Source organism: Oncorhynchus kisutch, linkage group LG24 (assembly GCF_002021735.2).
Source record: "Oncorhynchus kisutch isolate 150728-3 linkage group LG24, Okis_V2, whole genome shotgun sequence".
In the NCBI taxonomy this organism is placed as follows: Eukaryota; Metazoa; Chordata; class Actinopteri; order Salmoniformes; family Salmonidae; genus Oncorhynchus; species Oncorhynchus kisutch.
In genome coordinates this window covers 3,128,113-3,150,394 of record NC_034197.2, presented here as the reverse complement: position 1 = coordinate 3,150,394, position 22,282 = coordinate 3,128,113, and the positions used below count along the sequence as shown (strand labels likewise).

Genomic DNA, 22,282 nt, shown 5'->3' with positions numbered 1-22,282 from the left:
TTACATTGATAAACAGTTTATAATAGCAAACCCTCAGGGGTTTGTGGTATATGGCCAGTATACCACGGCTAAGGGCTGTGTTCAGGCACTCCACGTTACGACTAAGAGCAGCCCTTAGCCGTGGTATATTGGCCATATACCACAAACCCCTGAGGTGCCTTATTGCTTAAATAGATCCGTTTGTTATTAGAATAGAACATCACAACCCAGCTCGCCTGAGGGGAAAACAACCTGTGGTTACCTAGGTTAACCCATTGGCTCACAGCAAATACTTAGGCCTTTTTCAAACAATTTTATTTTTGTCTGCTTGTTTTCGTCAATTACAACATTAAATTTATGCAAAGTACACGTCTAAAGATGACTTTTCAACATTGCCTGATCCAGAGTGTTCTCACTAACAACACAAACAAAGGGACTATACAGCTACAAGTAGTGAGTGGTGTTACAAACAACCTACACTGAACAAGTTACATGTCTTACCTGTGATGAAATGTTTTCCACACACAGATACGTGTAGCCTACCTGGACACTGGGTCCCCACATTTCCCACGCCGAATAGCCTGAAGCCTCAGGGCTCTATTTCCCTACGTGGGAGCATTACCAACCGTAGGTCGGGATTTCAGATCTGGTTACATGTACATTGAACAACACAGCAGCTTTTCGGGGGGGGGAGGTTGGAGAAGAATGTTTGTTGTTTGTGGGGCGTGGGCAAGGGTAATTATTGGCAGTTAAATTATTCCATAAATGCTTAAAAAGTGGTCTAAATCTGGCTGGCTAGCTAATAAACAGACACAGTGCAGATACGTTATTGTATCTGCACTGTGTTTGTCAGCAGTGCAGTTAAGATATTATGAAAATATAATTTATCATAGTACTGTCAAACCATGGTTGACCAACTCCCTGACCAAAATGTCTGACATTTATCCCATCATAAGAACGTTCATGTCCATCCTAGAACAAATTCTATGATACAAATTGAGTCCCTTCTACATCATTATCATCGGTCATTTTAGGAATACTTTTTAAACCTCTGGCATAGAGGGTCCACAGTGCAACATGTTAGCCTCTCAGTCCATACATGACAGATTATCCATTCATACTAGCCTGTGGCCCCATCCAACAACACATGTCAACATTGGAGGAGAAGGAAGAACCAGTCCATAACTGGACCAAAGAAAAAACATTGAGAAAAATGTATTTTGAAGACCAGCACATGAAATATAAACATAACATAATCATGATTACTCCTTCAGGCCTTTCAAACCAGGTGTGCAAGGTGTGTTCTGGCATAGCTGACCATCACACATTGGTGATTGTCGTTCGGCTTTTGGTGACAACGTTCCAAATTTAAAATAGAAGATGCGGGGATAGAACCTGACTTTCCATACGATTTGATTGCATAGATTTTCCTAAGATGGTGTCCTGATTTTTTAAGTGCTGACCTCAATCACAGAGGTTTTAAAGTTCAGAGATGATCAGAGTCCCTTTTTCCACCTCTGTACAGACTTGGGATCCCACATTGAGTTAGTAAACATCTGGAGAGAGGGGAGAAAATAAGATGGGTGAATGTCAGCCAATATGAAACAGAGGCTTACAGGTTATGAGTATCATTTTTCTTTAGGCAGTGCTATTAGTGTACTGTGGAACTCCAGTGCATTTTACTGAACCAGCAAACAATATCTGTGCATACAAAATGAAGCTAATATAATTGTGCCAATTTGCAAGACCATTCAGCTGTGCATGATTGGTGGGATTCATTTTCCGACCCCGATGGGCACGTCTGAGGTCACGGATTGTTTCATGGTATAAATACCCTCAGGTTAACTACAACAAATTCTTTACGGTGGTCTCCACTGGGGCAGTCGACACAACCCCATTAAATCACCCCTCTTATGCAGCAACCACTGCAGCACCTGAGGTTCCTCAAGCAAAAGGGCCCCTTCGTTAACCCTGCTCTCAGCAGCTGACAAGGACAGGCTAAATGCCAGCCATTATTGATTGCTCTTAAGCTCGGCGGTGGTGGCCGACTTCACCTCCCATTCTAAGTCATGTGCAGGCTTGTTGAGGAGGATGCACGCTGCCATGAACCAGGGTCACGGTCCTTGGGGCAAGCAACAGAAAATGCTTTCAAATGTTTTTCAACAAAAAACAGATGTTTCTCATTGAACAAGTTCAACCAGTTCCAGTGGGTCTTCTTCCGTTTAGTGCCTAATGAACATTAGCCAGCTAAAAGATCCTGTCCAGACTCTGGGTGGGAGACACCTACTCTGAGCACAGGGCCATTTAAAGACTGCTGAAACAACCTCCCCCATGCCACTAGCATGCTTCCCATACCGCGACTCAAACATGCAAGATTGCATAACTACAAAGACTCTTGCAACCTTTTGCCATTTTAGGCAGCCAATTGAACCACCCCCCCTTTTTTTTTTACAACTAAGTGTCAAATTGAATCAAACAAATCCAAAGTCTAATGTTTTAAATTAGCTAACCTATTGTTGGTCTGGAAAAAGGGGTGCACAGTTTGCTAGTGCCCGTGCCTGCAGCAGGAAGCAAGGCAAACATCACATGAACTAGAGGTGCTGCAGGGTGAAACTGAGCCACATTGTAATTCTTCAACCATCCCACTACGTGTTGCGTAACATGCTCCCCAAAAGGGCTACCTTGTTAAAACCAGTAGAGACTGGTATCTGCAGTGGAGACGTGGGGGAGGAGGGCTTCCTCTAAGTCCGGGATACATGCAACTCTTTACCATTCGAGGTTAGGAAAATAACATTCATATTTTTACAAGTGGTTGTGTTAACCAAACCACTGCATGACCCTCGCTGGCTGGGTGTCAATAGAGTTGATAAACGGTGGTAAATTTGGTTTGGTAGCACTGAACAATGTGTAGCTTTTACACAGAAAGCACTTCACTTGTACTCTATTAAAGATTAATATGATGATTTATGCAAGTAGGCCTAAGAATGCAGATGCCAACGTGGGTTTGTGGATATTGATGCCTCGATTACACTGCTGAATAACGGGGCTGCAAGCAACAGGTCGACTGCTAGATTTTACACCATAGAATTACATGGGAATTCAAAGGAGTCACTTTCTAATAAACCAGTAAGTTCCCGTCTCATTTAAGCTTCTCTTTAGATACTCAACTAACTGGAATTATTCATGCTCCTGCATTTGAAAAGGCTGAAAAGCCTCAGTCCACCCACCACTGCCAGACAAGTTCAGTAATTATATGACAAGGAGTGACAGAGAACATTTCACCCTTATGGTGTCAGTATGCTTCAGTTCAGCTGGCGGCTACCCGAATGAGTATGGTCGCACACTCACTTAAAAGGACATTCTCGTTTTTCAAGAGAAGCAGAAATAGTACTGTCCGTCCATTCTGAGATGCCGCAGCAAGTTTACACTTTCTTAAAGAAATAATTCAAGAAATCTGTCATTAATTTTGATGTTTTTGCCAAGGAGATCTTAGTTGGATGTAAAATTACGCAACTAAGATGTTAGGTGCTATATTTCTAAATGAAGAAATGTGCATGAAAACGAGTTGTCTCCCGTTGAATGACCAAGACTTTACAGAAGAATCCCTACTGTTGACCAACCACTGACGAAGGGGCGTAGACTTCAGTTAGCATCAAGAAAAAAATGTGCCCCAAACAACCGAAAAAACCCTTACTGAAGTCTAAAACAAACAATTGTCACAAAATGTCAATATATGCACAAACTCTTTCGAACCGTTTCGGCTGGGAAGCATGCAGATGCCTTTACCCTCTCCAGAGAAAGGGAGAGGGGGATGGAGAGAGAAAGGCAGGCAGGCCTCGTTCAGCATAGCAATTAAAACCAGCAGAGGAGTCTGGTCCTCACCAAAACCGGTTATAACTAGATCTGTACAAACCACAACCGCACCATAGAAAAGCATTAAATAGAGCTTAAGGAACAGAAAGCACAGAGAAACTGACAAACTTCTGCAATGCCCAAACTGACACTGAGGTTAGCTGTGCCTGTGTGTTTGATTTCACCTCAAATAATTCACCCATCTTAAGTGATTAAATATTAATGTGAGTTGAGGATTTGTGGGAAAGTGGTGGTGGTTTATGGCTTTGGTTGGGGTTGGCAAAGTGTGTGGATCTTTGAGACTCTCAGTGAAGCTACCGCAGTGACTAATCTAAAACGTTCAAACGTTATCTAAAATGTTCATAGTGGAAAACATCCTTGAGAGCAAGCTCAACTGCTTTGTGCGACAACTGATCATGCAGCTCTCATCCATCAATTAGAGTTTAAAAGGCTCCAACCACAATCAGAAGAACAATGCTGAAAGACAGAGCATCAGAAATAAGTGTTTGACAAAATAAAGTGATTTAAACCAAACATGGCACCAAAGAGCACTGACACGGTTGAGACTCACTACTCTATGCCTACGCAGAACCCTAGCACTGCCATAGCACTGGCGACCAGACAGAACCCTAGCACTGCCATAGCACTGGCGACCAGACAGAACCCTAGCACTGCCATAGCACTGGCGACCAGACAGAACCCTAGCACTGGCGACCAGACAGTGATATAGACAGTGTCTAAGGCAGGGTGAGACGAGACCCTGAGGGGTGCGTACAAAAGCAGATCCATTAGATTCAATTACATCACCAGGCAACCGTGCTGTTTGACTGGGGGCAGAGGAGCAGAAAGGCGAAGGCCCTCCAGTTATGACAGTGACCCAGCAGAAGGGGTGGGGGGTGGGGGTGTATAGCCAAAGAACAATGCCGAGGTGTGGATGTGCACAAAAATATATATATAAAAATTTTTTAAAAAAAAAACATACTTCCTAGTATTACTTGCACAACCAGGTATTACGACTATCAGCTTTCATGGAAACCTGACTTTCCATACGACTTGTGAAGCTCACAACAAATGTATATTTGGGTTGTTAACCCAAGTTTCAGACAGGCTTCATTGAAAGCCCTTTCATTACAAGGGTCTTATATAATTTTTTACAACCCCCATTACTCAGTTAAACACACCCAGTTACATAAGTAATCCAAAATGCTCTCCTTCAACACCCTTTTCTCCCCAAATATCCAATAAAAAGAAAAAGTGCCCTCCTGCTGGCATTTCTCAGTCAACTCTAATATTGTGTTTAGCTTTTGCTGACTTGTCGGGGAGTGGGAGGGTGGGGATGACAAGTTCCCCTGATAACAAGCCTCTATACATACAGTAAGACACGCCCACAGAACACATATAGTACATACTGTACCATATTGCCAAACCACTGCGTAAACACCATTTCCATAGAGACCATAGTAAAGAGCGTGTGAGTGAGTTTCAACACGTTCTTCTGCTCGTGTGCCCTGGGCCAGTTTTGAACTAGACTCTGTATGGGACCCATACACCGTACATAAAAAGACTTATGTAAAGCACTAGTGAGTGCTCCTTGTTGATGTCACAGACTTAGTTAAACACATTCATTAGACAAGCCTTTTACGTGACATGTTACTTTGCACCATGTGCAGTGCACTCTAAATCCCCCAGTTCATACAAAATCCTACTACAGTATTTACATCGTCAAAACATTATTTCAAAAGCTAATGCACATTGGTCTGGTTTATCTGGGTACGGAGGCAGACACACAGGCTGGCAGAGACACAGAGGACAAAATGTTCCAAAAGTGAGCCTCAGTAAGCCCTCACCGAGAAGGAGCAGCGGCCTCATTGTCTACCAGTGGGAAAGGGGTGGGAGAATGGAAAAGTGGAGGGCTCCTGAAACCTGCATCAGACTGGCAGCTGAAGTCTGTGCTGCTATCCAGAGGTGGGAGGCGCTAACACTAACCATGGACCATAGGCCATCACTAACCATGGGCCATCACTAACCATGGGCCATCACTAACCATGGGCCATCACTAACCATGGGCCATGGACCAACACTAACCATGGGCCATGGACCAACACTAACCATGGGCCATGGACCAACACTAACCATGGGCCATGGACCAACACTAACCATGGGCCATGGACCAACACTAACCATGGGCCATGGACCAACACTAACCATGGACCAACACTAACCATGGGCCATGGACCAACACTAACCATGGACCATGGACCAACACTAACCATGGACCAACACTAACCATGGACCAACACTAACCATGGACCATAGGCTAACACTAACCATGGACCATAGGCTAACACTAACCATGGACCATAGGCTAACACTAACCATGGACCATAGGCTAACACTAACCATGGACCATAGGCTAACACTAACCATGGACCATAGGCTAACACTAACCATGGACCATAGGCTAACACTAACCATGGACCATAGGCTAACACTAACCATGGACCATAGGCTAACACTAACCATGGACCATAGGCTAACACTAACCATGGACCATAGGCTAACACTAACCATGGACCATAGGCTAACACTAACCATGGACCATAGGCTAACACTAACCATGGACCATAGGCTAACACTAACCATGGACCATAGGCTAACACTAACCATGGACCATAGGCTAACACTAACCATGGACCATAGGCTAACACTAACCATGGACCATAGGCTAACACTAACCATGGACCATAGGCTAACACTAACCATGGACCATAGGCTAACACTAACCATGGACCATAGGCTAACACTAACCATGGACCATAGGCTAACACTAACCATGGACCATAGGCTAACACTAACCATGGACCATAGGCTAACACTAACCATGGACCATAGGCTAACACTAACCATGGACCATAGGCTAACACTAACCATGGACCATAGGCTAACACTAACCATGGACCATAGGCTAACACTAACCATGGACCATAGGCTAACACTAACCATGGACCATAGGCTAACACTAACCATGGACCATAGGCTAACACTAACCATGGACCATAGGCTAACACTAACCATGGACCATAGGCTAACACTAACCATGGACCATAGGCTAACACTAACCATGGACCATAGGCTAACACTAACCATGGACCATAGGCTAACACTAACCATGGACCATAGGCTAACACTAACCATGGACCATAGGCTAACACTAACCATGGACCATAGGCTAACACTAACCATGGACCATAGCCTATGGTCCATGGTTAGTGTTAGCCTATGGTCCATGGTTAGTGTTAGCCTAACACTAACCATGGACTGCTCTCAGAGTGTGCAAGTGTGGTGTGTGTGCACAACAACAGCGATTCAGGATGCCCACAGCAGTGGTTGGTGGAGTTAGTACTGGACTGAGATGATGATCTCACCTTAAGTTCTGCATAATCCTCTTGCACTAACTTGAGCAGTGAAAGGATTAGTATTTAACACAGGATTAAACCCCCCCCCCCCCCCTCTGGTTCAGAGCGACAGATTGCAGGTGTAAAAGCACGGTGGCTAGGAAAAACTCTTTACGAAAAGGCAGGAACCTAGGAAGAAATCTAGTGAAGAACGAGGCTCTGGCTGTGCCTGATGGAGATAAGAGTACATAGATCATAGATGACCAGCAGGGTCAAATAATAAGCAGTGGTTATAGAGGGTGCAACAGGTGGTTACAGAGGTTGCAACAAGTGGTTATAGAGGGTGCAACAAGTGGTTATAGAAGGTGCATCAGCACATCAGGAGTATAAGTCAGTTTGAGTGGGCGCAGATCAAGTATTTTAAAGAAAACAAAAAGGCTACTATTTGAACACTAGTGCCTTACGCCCAACCAAAGGCACTGGTAGTCATCCACTGAGAGATAACAAGTCTTAATAGTCTCTTAGAAAAACAAGGTGAGGACAATCCCGGCCCAAAGACTGACATGGCACAATGCCCTACAAGGAATTAATCAGCCTACCAGGGAATTCCTATATGTCATGATTCAAAAAACAGGATTAAGGAAGGAACAAGGTATAGTCTGCAGGGAAATGAGTTCAGGCCAACCCGTGGTGTTGAAAAAGTGAATATGGTTGGGGTGTGATGTGAGTGTACCTGACAGGTAAGGCAAAGGGAGTCTGTCACTCAACTTAGCCCAGGAATAAATAGGGCTTGTTTACAGATAACTGATACCATCTCTCACACAGAGGAGGAGGAAGGGTTTGGCTGGGCTGGGTTTGCCTTGGGAAAGGTGACGAGCCCAGCTGATCTGCTCATCTACAGGCATACAAAGTGCTAAACGAAAAGGTCCCTGAGGCAATGATCTGTCAGAGTAGGACAGTGTTATGAAAGAATGAAAACTGGGCCAGAGAGAGAAGGGGGAGGGGTGGAGTTTGGACTCATACTGGCAACTATACAGGGTACATGTTGGCCCCTGGGCAAGTAGCATGGTTTTGATTAAAGCCAGAGAGCAAAAGAGAGAAAGAGGGTGAGGGATTGGCTGAATAAGCAGACAAACAACAAGTGGTAAGAGACTGAGCTAGGGGCCTCCAGCATGCAGAGTTCCCTCTCTGGACTTGAAAACGGCAGACAGAGCGTCAAGGCATTACCAGCCTAGTTGTCCCTCTACTACTGTTGATCGGCTGGCTGAACAGAAGGGAGGCCAAAGCCTCTACGGAGTCAAAAACAGTACCTCAGAAGTTCTCAGAAAGTGACTTTTTAGACTTGAACGCCAAAACATTCAGGAGATTGAGGTTCTCAAACGTAACCCATTTTGAATACCCTACCATGAAACATCCATGTCTCCATCACTGTAATAGATAAACGGTTGAGTTTGATATAAATTTGAAAGCTTACAAGGTTGTCAAACTGTTTAATTGAAGAACAATAATCTGATGCGTATCTGAAGGGATAGGTCCATCCTATAAATTCCATTTCTATGATCAGAATGACACCGACCCTGAATTCAAGAGTATAGTGTGTCTCAACCGATGACGGCCACAACAAACACTTCAGATTATGTAAAATAAGGTCTAAACTACAACATTTGTGAAAAGGAGACAAATATGACTTTACTCGTTTTTTAAGATCAATGACGTTAAACTTAATTTATTTCAAGAAATCATAGAATAGTTTGACAACCCTGTTTGTAAGCTTTCAAAGTATATAAAATTCTACGTTTATCCATTTCAGTGATGAAGACATGGATGTGTCATGGTAGCGTGTGGTATGGAAAATGGGTCAACTTCGAGCACCTCTATGTTTTGGCATTCAGGTACAAAAAGTTACTTGGGCAAACATTAGGACCATTAGGACCAGGATGAGACCAGTATTGCAATACTCGTTAGTATCATGGCAAGGAAACAAAACACAGAGTGAATTTAACTTCTTCAGGAAAACAGCCCTAATGTTGTAAATAAACATCAGTATGTTGTCATCCAGAGTCACCTTTAATCGGGAGTATGCTTCATGATTAATGACTCATGGTGTAACCATAACATACAGGCTCTCAAGTCCTTCTGTTCACCTGACCTAGAATTACTTAATCAAATACGGACCATATTATCTCCCAAGAATTATCTTCAGTTATCGTCGCTGTGTATATACCTCTTCAAGCAGATACCACGACGGCCCTCAAGGAACTTCGCTGGACTCTTTGTAAACTGGAAACCATATATCCTGAGGCAGCATTTATTGTAGCTGGAGATTTTAACAAAGCAAATTTGAGAACAAGGCTACCTAAATACTATCAGCATATTGATTGCAGCACGGGGAATACACTGGACCAATGCTACTCTAACTTCCGTGAGGGGTACACAGCCTTACCTCGCCCTCCCATCGGCAAATCCGACCACTACTCCATCTTGCTCCTACCGTCCTATAGGCAGAACTCAAACAGGATGTACCCATGACTATAACCAGTCAACGCTGGTCTGACCAATCTGAATTTTTTGGATCACACGGACTGGGAAATGTTCCAGGCAGCTTCAGAGAATTGATGTATGCTGACTCAATGAGTGAGTTTATAAGGAAGTGCATTGGAGATGTTGTACCCACTGTGACTAATAAAACCTACCCAGACCAAAAACCACAGATGACGGCATTTGCACAAAAATGAAAGTGCGAACCACCGCATTTAACCACGGAAAGAGGATTGGGAATATGGCCGAATATAAACAGTGTAGTTATTCCCTCCGCAAGGTAATCAAGCGAAATGTTGGTATAGGGACAAAGTGGAGTTGCAATTCAACAGCTCAGACAAGAAACATAGGTGGCAGGGTCTACAGGAAATCACAGATTACAAAAAGAAAACCAGCCATGTCACAGACACTGACGTATTGCTTCCAGACAAATTAAACACATTTGCCCACTTTGAGGATAACACAGTGCAACGGACACGGCCCGCTAACAAGGAGAGGGGGGTCCCCGTGGTCCTTCTCCGTGGCCGACGTATGCATGACAGTTAAACGAGCTAACCCTCGCAAGGCTGCCGTCCAAAACGGCATCCCTAGCCACGTCCTCAGAGTACGCGCAGACCAGCTGACTGCTGTGTTTCCAGACATATTCAAATCGCTCCCTATCCCAGTCTGCTGTCCCCACATGCTTCACAAGATGGCCACTATTGTTCCTGTACCCAAGAAGACAAAGGTAACTGAACTAAATAACTAATGCCCCATAGCACTCACTTCTGTCATCATAAAGTGCTTTGAGAGACTAGTCAAGGATCATATCACCTCCACCTTATCTGCCACCCTAGACCCACTTCAATTTGCATACCACCCCAACAGGTCCACAGACGATGCAATCGCCTTCACACTGCACCCTGCCCTGTCCCATCTGGACAAGAGGAATACCTAATGTAAGAATGCTGTTCATTGACTACAGCTCAGAATTTAACACCATAGTACCCTCCAAGCTCATCATTAAAAGCTTGAGGCTCTGGGTCTCAAACCCACCCTGTGCAATTGAGTCCTGAACTTTCTGAAATGCCGACCCCAGGTGGTGAATTTAGGAAACAATACCTCAAAACTGGGGCCCCACATGGGTGAGTGCTCAGCCCCCTCTTGTACTCCCTGTTCACCCATGACTGTGTGGCCAAGCACGCCTCCAACTCAATAATCTAGTAGGGTGGTGCGGTCTGCACAACGCATCACCAGGGACTAACTACCTTCCCTCCAGGACACCTACACCACCTGATGTCACAGGAAGGCCAAAAAGATCAAGGATAACAACCACCCGAGCCACTGCCTGTTCACCCCGCTATCATCCAGAAGGCAAGGTCAGTACATGTGCATCAAAGCAGGGACTGAGAGACTGGAAAACAGCTTCTATCTCAAGGACATCAGACTGCTAAACAGCCATCACTAACTCAGACAAGCTGCTGCCTACATAGACTCACTCGTCACTTTGAACTAACCACTTTAATAATCTTCACATATCTTACATTACTCATCTCATAAGTACAGGGATTGGAGTCATTAAAACTTGTTTTACAACCACTTCACAAATGTCTTGTTAACAAACTATAGTTTCAGCAAGTCGGTTAGGACATCTACTTTGTGCATGAAAAGTGATTTTTCCAACAATTGTTTACAGACAGATTATTTCACTGTATCACAATTCCAGTGGGTCAGAAGTTCACATACACTAAGTTGATTGTGCCTTTAAACAGCGTGGGAAATGATGTCATGGCTTTTGAAGATTCTGATTCACTCAAATTATGTAAATTAGCCTATTGGAGGTGTACCTGTGGATGTATTTCAAGGCCTACCTTCAAACTTAGTGCCGCTTTACTTGACATCATGGGAAAATCAAAATCAGCCAAGTCCTCAGAAAATAAATTGTAGACCTCCACAAGTCTGGTTCATCCTTGGGAGAAATGTCCAAACGCCTGAAGGTACCACGTTCATCTGTACAAACAGTATGCAGGTATAAACACAGCCATCATACCGCTCAGGACGGAGATGCGTTCTGTCTCCTAGAGATGAACGTACTTTGGTGCGAAAGGTGAAAATCAATCCCAGAACAACAGCAAAGGACCTTGTGTAGATGCTGGAGGAAACAGGTACAAAAGTATCTATATCCACAGTAAAACGAGTCCGATATCAACATAACCTGAAAGGCAGCTCAGCAAGGAAGAAGGCACTGCTCCAAATCCGGCATAAAAAAAAGCCAGACTACGGTTCGCAACTGCACATGCAGACAAAGAACGTACTTTTTGGAGAAATGTCCTCTGGTCTGATGAAACAAATATAGAACTGTTTGGCCATAATGACCATTGTTATGTTTGGAGTAAAAAGTGGGAGGCTTGCAAGCCGAGGAACACCGTCCCAACCGCGAAGCACGGGGGTGGCAGCATCATGTTGTGGGGGTGCTTTGCTGCAGGAGGGACTGGTGCACTTCACAAAATAGATGGCATCATGTGGACAGAAAATTAGGTGGATATATTGAAGCAACATCTCAAGACATCCATCCGGAAGTTAAATCTTGGTCGCAAATGGGTCTTCCAAATGAACAATGACCCCAAGAATACTTCCAAAGTTGTGGCAAAATGGCTTAAGGACAACAAAGTCAAGATATTGGAGTGGCCATCACAAACCCCTGACCTCAAATCCATAGAAAATTTCTGGGCAGAAGTGAAAGTGTGTGCGAGCAAGGAGGCCTACAAACCTGACTCAGTTGCACCAGGCCTGTCCGGAGGAATTGGCCAAAATTCAGCCAACTTACTGTGGAAAGCTTGTGGAAGGCTACCCAAAATGTTTGACCCAAGTTAAACAATTTAGAAGGCAATGCTACCAAATACTAATTGAGTGTATGTGAACTTCCGACCCACTGGGAATGTGATGAAAGAAATAAAAGCTGAAATCATTCTCTATTATTCTAACATTTCACATTCTTAAAATAAAGTGGTAATCCTAACTGAACTAAGAGAGGGAATTTGTACTAGGATTAAATGTCAGGAATTGTGAAAAATGGAGTTTAAATGTATTTGGCTAAGGTGTATGTAAACTTCCGACTTCAACTGTATATACTGTACCTTATTCCATCTATTGCACCTTGCCTATGCCGCTCGGCCATCGCTCATCCATATATTTATATGTACATATTCTTATTACATCCCTTTAGATTTTTGTGGATTAGGTAGTTGTTTGGGGAATTAGATTACTTGTTAAGATATTTCTGCACTGTCGGAACTAGAAGCACAAGCATTTCGCCGCACTCGCATTAACATCTGCATGTGACCAATACAATTTGATTCGATTTAGGCATTCATTTTCCAGGCTATAGCACACGTTTTACATACAGCAGTTTTTAAAAGGTCCAAAGACTTGGGTCTCCGTCGTGGTTTCATATTTGCCATGGGAAAAAATAGTGATCGTCACAGCCCTAGCAAACATGTATGAAAGGTCTTGTTCAAATCAAAAGGGGTCCAGTCAGAAAGTGATTGAAATCTTATGGGAACAACCCACATGTGGTGTCCTCACCATGTGAGGAAAACCTACCTGGTAAAAAAAGCAGACTGGCCATGGTTTGGAAAGGGGAATGGGAGGGGAGCGGTGTCACGCAGCACACGTGACTAGGTTCACCAGCACCTCCAGTTGGAAGGCGTCGGGCCGGTCCAGGGGGTTGACCGCAAGCATGTCCTGCAGAAGCTTCTTCACCCCCTCAGACATGGTGCTGCGTGTCTTCTGCGGGATGTGGAGCACCATCTTGGGGTTCCCCAGGAGCGCCTCACCCACTGGCACAATCTCAGTGCCCCGACGCACGTAGGTGCCCAACAGCTCGCGCTTGGACTCGGCGTCGATGAAGGTGATCCGCTCCAGCATGGCCCAGATGATGATTCCCAGGGCAAAGATGTCAGCCTTGGCCGTGTAGTGGCCCTCCCACACCTCGGGCGCCATGAAAAAGTCTGAGCCACATGTTGACGACAACCAGAACTTGTTCACGTTGTTTCTGTCGCCTCCAGCTTTGGGGTGCTCATTGCCATCTTTGCCCAAGCCTGCGCAGACCTTGCTGAGGCCGAAGTCAGCCACTTTGAGGACCGGCAACCCTGACTTCTGGGAGATGAGGATGTTGTCGGGCTTGAGATCGCGGTGCACAATGTTGTTCTGGTGCAGGAAAGCCACGGCACTGGTCAGCTGGCGCATGAAGCTCTTGTTGGTGCGCGGATCGGGCCGTCGCGAAAGGATGTACTGGTTCAGGTCCCCGCCTTCGCAGAACTCCATGATGAACCATAGGTAGCACGGCTCCTCCGGGTAGCCCAGAATTCGCTCACCTAGGGAAAGAGACAGACAAAACAACATTTAAGAGTGGCAAAACCAATGGAACCTCGCCAATCTTAAAGGCTGTCATCTTGGCCGCAGACTAAATCTGGATGTTTTAAAGACAATTTCCTGCAATTCTACGCATTTTGCCATGACTTGTCATCCGAGTGCCTCAAACATTATAAAATCAATGGAGGCTCCATGCCATGTTTTGAATTTTAGATTCTGTCTTTATCTTTTCTACATACTTTATATGTTTTAGTCATTTAAGGTTGCACTGAAAACATTTTAAGATCCCAATGATATATTTGTTAAAATTTAAGTACATATTTTGGACAGTCGGCAATGACTTAGCACCGGCGGCCTGCCGCTGCTAAAAGAATATGGGAAACACTGCCCCCCTTTCCACATGTGCAGTAATGGCTATGAAAACAAACGGGACTTGTTTCTCAAATAAACTGTGGCAAGCTATCTACACACATTAACATAGGCTGGGCTGTGTGCAACAGCGCAATCATCAACGCACAGATATTGGCTAGGGTCTCTGGGACTGTGTCCAAAGAGCACAGCTAATCTGTCTGTGCCCCACAATGTTCCCAGAATTTCTCATCTACAATGTTTGTTTGGTTAGGGTCATTTCTGTTAATAAAAATATTGAAAACATTATTATTATTATTATTATTATTATTATTATTATTATTACTACTACCACCACGACGGTCTTACCGTTGGACACGTTTGCAGAGCACACAACCTAGGCTACACTTGTGAGAAAAAACTAGTTGGGTATATTTCATTCCATTTACTAGTTGTCAATTATTTAATTGTCTTTTGTTTGGAGCGCTCCTGTCAATCTTGAGGAAGAACACACCTGGTTACGCATGTAGAAGTAGGCCTAGTCTACCAGGCCTTCGGGCAAATGTAGGTCTATAAGTGTGCCCATTTGGGGATCTGATAAGACAATCAGAAATTGCAGGGGAAACTAGCGCCACAGAATATTTTATACAAACTTGTAAGTTTGCTAGCACGAGCTTCGGGTCAGACCAAGTTAATGCAATAGTTGATACAATGTTTCAAGTTCCTTGCAGACAGGCCATGCATAGCCAATGTGATTTATAGGATATTTATTTTCCTCTGGATATTTTCTACCTGCAGGCTGCAATGTTTGTTGGCTTTATGTAGGCTATTTTTACATATTAGCAATAGAAGTAACTTCTAGATTTGTATCATTTTTATTTCAAATGTTGATTAACCACATGACATTGATTTTGAGATATGAAGACTATTGTAAGTGAAATTAAACTGTTCCACAAAAATGTGCATATGAAAATTATAACTGGCACGCAGATCAGTAGAAATGGTAGGATAACTTGGCACTCTAAATTAAAGTTGCCGACCGCTGGTGTAGCCTATTACCTGCAACTTCAGGAGCGTACTGCCAGCTGCAGAGAGCAACCGAAACAGGAGGGTCGGGAACAGGTTCTCTTCCTCTGGATAGGCTATATTGATCTCTCGGCTCCTTTAGTAATTTGTGTGTCTTCATTTGTATTGGCAGGTCTTAATGCAGAAGACAAGTTCAGTAGTATTCCCTTTCTGCTACATTTTAGAATAAGGCCGTAATGTATAAAAAAAAAATTCTTCCAGTGGTGGAAAAATGACTCAATTGTCATACTTCAGAAAAAGTAAATATACCTTAATAGAGAATGACTCAATTGTCATACTTCAGAAAAAGTAAATATACCTTAGAGAATGACTCAATTGTCATACTTCAGAAAAAGTAAATATACCTTAATAGAGAATGACTCAATTGTCATACTTCAGAAAAAGTAAATATACCTTAGAGAATGACTCAATTGTCATACTTCAGAAAAAGTAAATATACCTTAATAGAGAATGACTCAATTGTCATACTTCAGAAAAAGTAAATATACCTTAATAGAGAATGACTCAATTGTCATACTTCAGAAAAAGTAAATATACCTTAATAGAGAATGACTCAATTGTCATACTTCAGAAAAAGTAAATATACCTTAATAGAGAATGACTCAATTGTCATACTTCAGAAAAAGTAAATATACCTTAATAGAGAATGACTCAATTGTCATACTTCAGAAAAAGTAAATATACCTTAATAGAGAATGACTCAAGTAAAAGCCATCCAGTAAAATACTACTTGAGTAAAAGTCTAAAAGCATTTCATTTAAAAATATACTTAAGTGTCAAAAGTAAATGGAATTTCTAAAATGTACTTAAGTATTAAAAGGTAAAAGTGCAAATCATTTCAACTTCCTTATTAAGCAAACCAGACAGCACATTATTTTTATTTTTTTGACAGATAGCCAGGGGCACAGTAACACTCAGACATAACTTACGAACTAAGAATGTGTGTTTAGTGAGTCTGCCCGATCAGAGGCAGTAGGGATGACCTCTTGATAAGTGTGTGAATTGGACCATTTTCCAGTCAAAATGCAACGATTACTTTTGGGTATCAGGGAAAAAGTATGGAGTAAAAAGTACATTCTTTTCTTTAGGACTATTGTGATGTAAAAGTTGCCAAAAATACAAATAACCTGACCATATAAAGATCAAATGTAAGGGATTCATTTGATCTCTATTTCTGAGTTTTGTAACGCTTCTGCTTGGCTGGTTACTGTTTGTAATAATTTGTCAACTGGCTATGTTCTGGGCTAGGTATGCTTTTGCCGAAAAGCATTTTAGAAATCTGACACCGTGGTTGGATTAACAAGAAGTTAATCTTTAAACCTATGTAAAATATGTTTTGTTTTCTGAATTTTTATAAATGAGCATTTCTGTATTTGAATTTGGCGCTCTGCAATCTCACTGAAAGTTGGCCAGATGGGATGCTAGCGTCCCACATACCCTAGAGGGGTTAACTTGTCTAGGCAAGTGGTTCCCAAATTAGGTGTCGGCAGGGGGTCGTGCCCACCTAGTATTTTTTTTTAATTACTCTTGAAAGTTGTAATAGTAGAATGCACAAGAGGAATCAGTTCCTCTTGTCATGTTAGTCATTACATACCTTAGAGCTATTCATAACTAGATGTAATTTTTTCTCACTGAAATATCACATGAATACATATTAGAGACATTGCAAAATGTATAGAATTGCAATAAAATGTGCATTTAAAAAAAAGCTAAATATTATTTGCACCCCATGACAAAATGTGTAGAATTGCAGGAAATAAGCTTTAAGACAGTGCTGAAGTGTTAGCTGAGCATTATTGTCCAACAAACTTTCAGATAAAAAGAAACATCCCTTTTTCAGGACCCTGTCTTTCAAAGATATTTGGATTTTTACAGATTAACTTCAGATCTTCATTGTAAAGGGTTTAAACACTGTTTCCCATGCTTGTTCAATGAACCATAAAAAATAATGAACATGGACCTGTTGAACGGCCATTAAGACACTAACTGCTTACAGACGGTAGGCAATTAAGGTCACAGTTTTGAAAACTGAAGAGGCCTTTTTCTACTGACTCTAAAAACACCAAAATAAATATACCCGGGGTCACTGCTCATCTGCGTGAACGTGCCTTAGGCATGCTGCACGGAGGCATGAGGACTGCAGATGTGGCCAGAGCAATAAATTGCAAAGTCCGTACTGTGAGACGCCTAAGACAGAGCTACAGGGACACAGGACAGAGAGCTGATCGTCCTTGCAGTGGCCGACCACATGTAACAACACCTGCACAGGATCGGTACATCCTAACATCACACCTGTGGGACAGGTACAGGACGGCAACAACATCTGCCCGAGTTACACCAGGAACGCACAATCCCTCCATCAGTGCTCAGACTGTCCGCAATAGGCTGAGAGAGGCTGGACTGAGGGCTTGTAGGCCTGTTGTAAGGCAGGTCCTCACCAGACTTCACCGCCAACAACGTCACCTACAGGCATAAACCCACTGTCGCTGGACCAGACAGGACTGGCAAAAAAGTGATCTTCATTGAAGAGTCGTGGTTTTGTCTCATCAGGGGAGATGGTCGGATTCACGTTTATTGTCGAAGGAATGAGCGTTACGCCGAGGCCTGATTTGGAGGTGGAAGGTCCGTCATGGTCTGGGGTGGTGTGTCACAGCATCATCGGACTGAGCTTGTTGTCATTGCAGGCAATCTCAACGCTGTGCATTACAGGGAAGACATCCTCCTCCCCCATGTGGTACCCTTCCTGCAGGCTCATCCTGACATGACCCTCCAGAATGACAATGCCACCAGCCATACTGCTCGCTCTGTGCGTGATTTCCTGCAAGACAGGAAAGTCAGTGTTCTGCCATGGCCAGCGAAAAGCCCAGATCTCAATCCCATTGAGCACGTCTCAGATCTGTTGGATTGGAGGGTGAGGGCTAGGGCCATTCCCCCCAGAAATGTCAGGGAACTCGCAGGTGCCTTGGTGGAAGAGTGGGATAATATCTCACAGCAAGAACTGGCAAATCTGGTGCAGCCCATGAGGAGGACATGCACTACAGTATGTAATGCAGCTGGTGGCCACACCAGATACTGACTGTTACTTTTGATTTTGACCCTCCATTTGTTCAGGGACACATTATTCCATTTCTTGTTCAGTTTATGACTCAGTTGTTGAATCTTATTATGTTCATACTAATATTTACACATGTTAAGTTTGCTGAAAATAAACGCTGTTGACAGTGAGAGGACGTTTCTTTTTTGCTGAGTTTAGGATGATCACCATACAGTATATTCATTCTAGGCTTCAAAACACCATGCTTTCAAAGCTGTGCAGAAAGTGACAAATATTGATGATTAAATGTTAATCAAAATGTTGACTACCTAGACTAGAGAAGATCCTTTTTTTTTTTTTTTTTAAATGATGCATATTGGCTAAAATGATGTTAAGTCAAGATTAATATTGAATTTGTTGACAAAAGAAATGGCCTGAAATGACACTTACATAACTTACTATAAAAAGAAGATGGCCAGCAAAAGGCAGTACTGAGGCTAGGCTCTGAACAGTGAACCTAGAGATTAAAAGCAAGATTCAGCCGTATCTGTGGGTCTCAAAACAAAACAATCTAATCCTAATTAATATTGGCATATTTCACACTTAGCTCAAATAAGCTTGACAAGGGAAAAAAGGTCAAGTGACGTACATTTCATACTAATAGAAATATAATAAATAAGAGGCAATAGCTTGGGTTAATACCATCAATTGCAAAAAAATATTGATTGCTTGATTCAGTCATGTTTGCAAATTTGCAGCCAACCAGGAAAGGGTTTACTGATGGTCAACTAGAACACTGTTCTCAAATCCCAGTAGGGCTGTTCCCTCAAGCTGGGAATAGCACACTGTGCCTATAGCGCATTATGGCAGTTAACCTATAAGTGGCACATGAGCATTTCGAAATCTTGTTCCTAAAAACAAATGTATGAGACTGAGCAACCTGAAAAATAAAGCATTATGACTGTACATTGTTCCTCCCCCCCCAGACATTTACCCTGCCCCCACCCCCAATTGCCATTTATCATTGCCACAGCTGTTCATGTGTATATATTATTGCCATTGTTATTGTTTTTTCACTTTGCCCTGCATGGCCAGAGCTCAGAGTGCAATAATTTCACTGTCATTACGTCTACAACCCTGTACACGTGACTATTAAAACTATTCGAATAACTGCCCATATATTATGTTTGCCATTCACAGTTCCCAAATAGAAACAATAGGTAACATAACATGTTACACAATGCTACATTCTGTTAAAAAAAAAGTGTAGGTTTATTTCGCGTATCTACCTCGTTTGTATGTGCTGATCAGCAACTTGGAAAAATGTGCCTCCTTTTTGCAAACAATGGGTCAAACACTGAGTTAGTAGCAAAGTTAATAAGGAAAAATGTTGTTTTGATTGGTCGGCTCTGTACAGATCACAGCGAGCTAATTTAGCAAGCCATTTTACCGTTTCAATCTAGGTAGTTATAGTAGCTACTAAAGAGTGACAACAAGAACCAATCAGGCAGTGGATTTCATCGAGGTAAAAATGAGCTAAAAGGTACCTTTTAGTGAAGTCTCCACCAACCGCAGGTATTGTTTTGACCTTTTATTTCCATGACTCATTTTCTGGGCCATTCCATTCCTTTGTAGCACACATTCCTCGAGCTGCACCACATTATCGTGCTTCTTCTCCAGGCTTGCCAAAGCCCAGAATTCTGACAGAGCGAGTTCCACATTTTCAGGAGCGTTACACTGGAGTTTTTTAACTGCTACCCTTGCCCCTGTCCTCCGTGCAATTGCCTCGAACACTACCCCATAGCTGCCCCTTCCGACCTCTCGCAACAGACTGTAACGTGGTGCCATAATCATGGCATGCTCCTCGAGGTTCTCGTTCTTACTAAAGTTCATAGAGAAACAGTGCTCCTCCATGGGGACATCGATGTCCACGTTGTTGTTCTCTACCGCTAGCGACCTCAGGACTTTGCACACCTCTCGTTTCACCTCCCGCTTCGTCATGCTGGCGGTAGCGTTCTGTGCTTCAACCAGCCTTTTGTAAGCCCTCAGACTTCTTGGGGTTCTTATTTTTCGCCTTCTCCCGTTGCATATATCCATAACTTATTTTTTGTCGAAAATATGTGTATTTTTCATTACTTGAGTTAAAATAATGACAATCAAACTTATGACGCTTAATTGTTATAGATGAACCGTCAGATAACCCTGCCTTTCTTCAAATACTGTAAATCTGTTTAGCTGGCTAATGACGCCATGATGCCGCTCTAAAAGAAATGTGGTTAATTAACACCTGTCTGTATAGCCTCCAATGTATAAAAGGAGATGGGAGGGAGTGGCTTGCTCCGATTGGTCCATCTGACAGATTAAGCAGGTAAAATGACCCCGACTAAATTACAATTCTCCGCTGTTACTCAACATTTAACGTAAACAATGATCATTTCGCCATTATATCACACTTTATGAATACCTTTTTAAGTCAAATGTGTCATGTAATAATAACATACATATACAATAACATTAGTAATACACATTGAAGTTTGCGCGGTCCCATTGATATGCAAATGAGGGAGAGATAACTATGGTCGTAGGTGGAACTTTAGAGGACGTCAGTATATTCCGACAATAAAACTGATTTTATATTCAAATTGGAAGTTTAAAAATACGTTCTCATAAAATCATAGTGCTAATTGCATTTATCTGGTGTATTTTCCATATTTCTTTCTTTCTCGCCATCCCATTGCCTTGCTATGTTGTTGTCTTAGGTCTCTCTTGTCGTGATGTGTGCCCAGCCCCCCTCCCCGCAGGAGGTCTTTTGCCTTTTGGTAGGCGTCATTGTAAATGAGAATTTGTTCTTAACTGACTTGCCTAGTTAAATAAAGGTTAAGTAAATAAATACAAATTGTGCTCATTGTAAACATGGTTTATCCAGTACAGCATGTACTTTCAAGTGTGCTCAAGCCTGGTACTGAGTGCACCTGTACAAAGCATGGATTGGACTGGGAGGGGCGTGGCACCTAATCAATAATGAAACAATAAAAACAAGTTCATTATTAATCCATTTCAGAGTTAAACCATTGAATAAACATCTTAATATATGCCTAATATATTATAACACTTATAACACATTTATAGGCTGTTATTTAAACATGTGGATCATGTTTCATGTCAGATTGCGTTACTCCTCCGGGACTCTTCTCCCTCAACAGATCTGTCTGTTTTGAGCATCCTCAATAAAAAAAAAAAACCATAATTCCTCATTTGTTATCACTGCGCTCTCGTTTTATTTTTCTTGAAAGAGACAGAATAACTAGAAGGCTAAATTATTACAAATGTTGTGACAATTATATAATAGTTTGCAATTGTGTGAAAATAAACACAAACCGGTGGCTATCTCCTGCACAAACGATGTGCAAGGACGTTGGTTGACTGTGCAGTGATTTGGTCAACTGTGTAGCTAACTAGTTTACTGACATAGCCAGATGGCTATAGATCTTCTTTCACTGACATAAAAATATAGCTTATTCTGTTTAAATTAACCTGAAGTTGTAGACATGCAGCCCCACAATTAAGAGGAACTGATTTATCTTAAATCAATCCGTAGATCAGATTGTTTCTCTGCAACCGTATCATTGGGTCAGCTGTGCACAGCAGCTGACTCGGGAGGCTACCACAGAACAGCTGCTTCATGAAAACGCATAAT

The 22,282-nt window shown here is 42.6% G+C and overlaps 1 protein-coding gene across 1 annotated transcript; it reads right to left on the bottom strand.

Moving 5' to 3' along the window:
• Positions 1-277: 277 nt before the first annotated feature.
• LOC109869838 (serine/threonine-protein kinase 35) lies at positions 278-20,867 on the bottom strand. Its single transcript, XM_020460109.2, has 3 exons — positions 20,133-20,867; positions 13,347-14,119; positions 278-1,535 (listed from the first exon to the last, which is right to left on the bottom strand). The coding sequence occupies exons 1-2, from the start codon at positions 20,680-20,682 to the stop codon at positions 13,404-13,406; spliced, it is 1,266 nt and encodes a 421-aa protein (XP_020315698.1). The 5' UTR covers positions 20,683-20,867; the 3' UTR covers positions 278-1,535; positions 13,347-13,403.
• Positions 20,868-22,282: the final 1,415 nt, after the last annotated feature.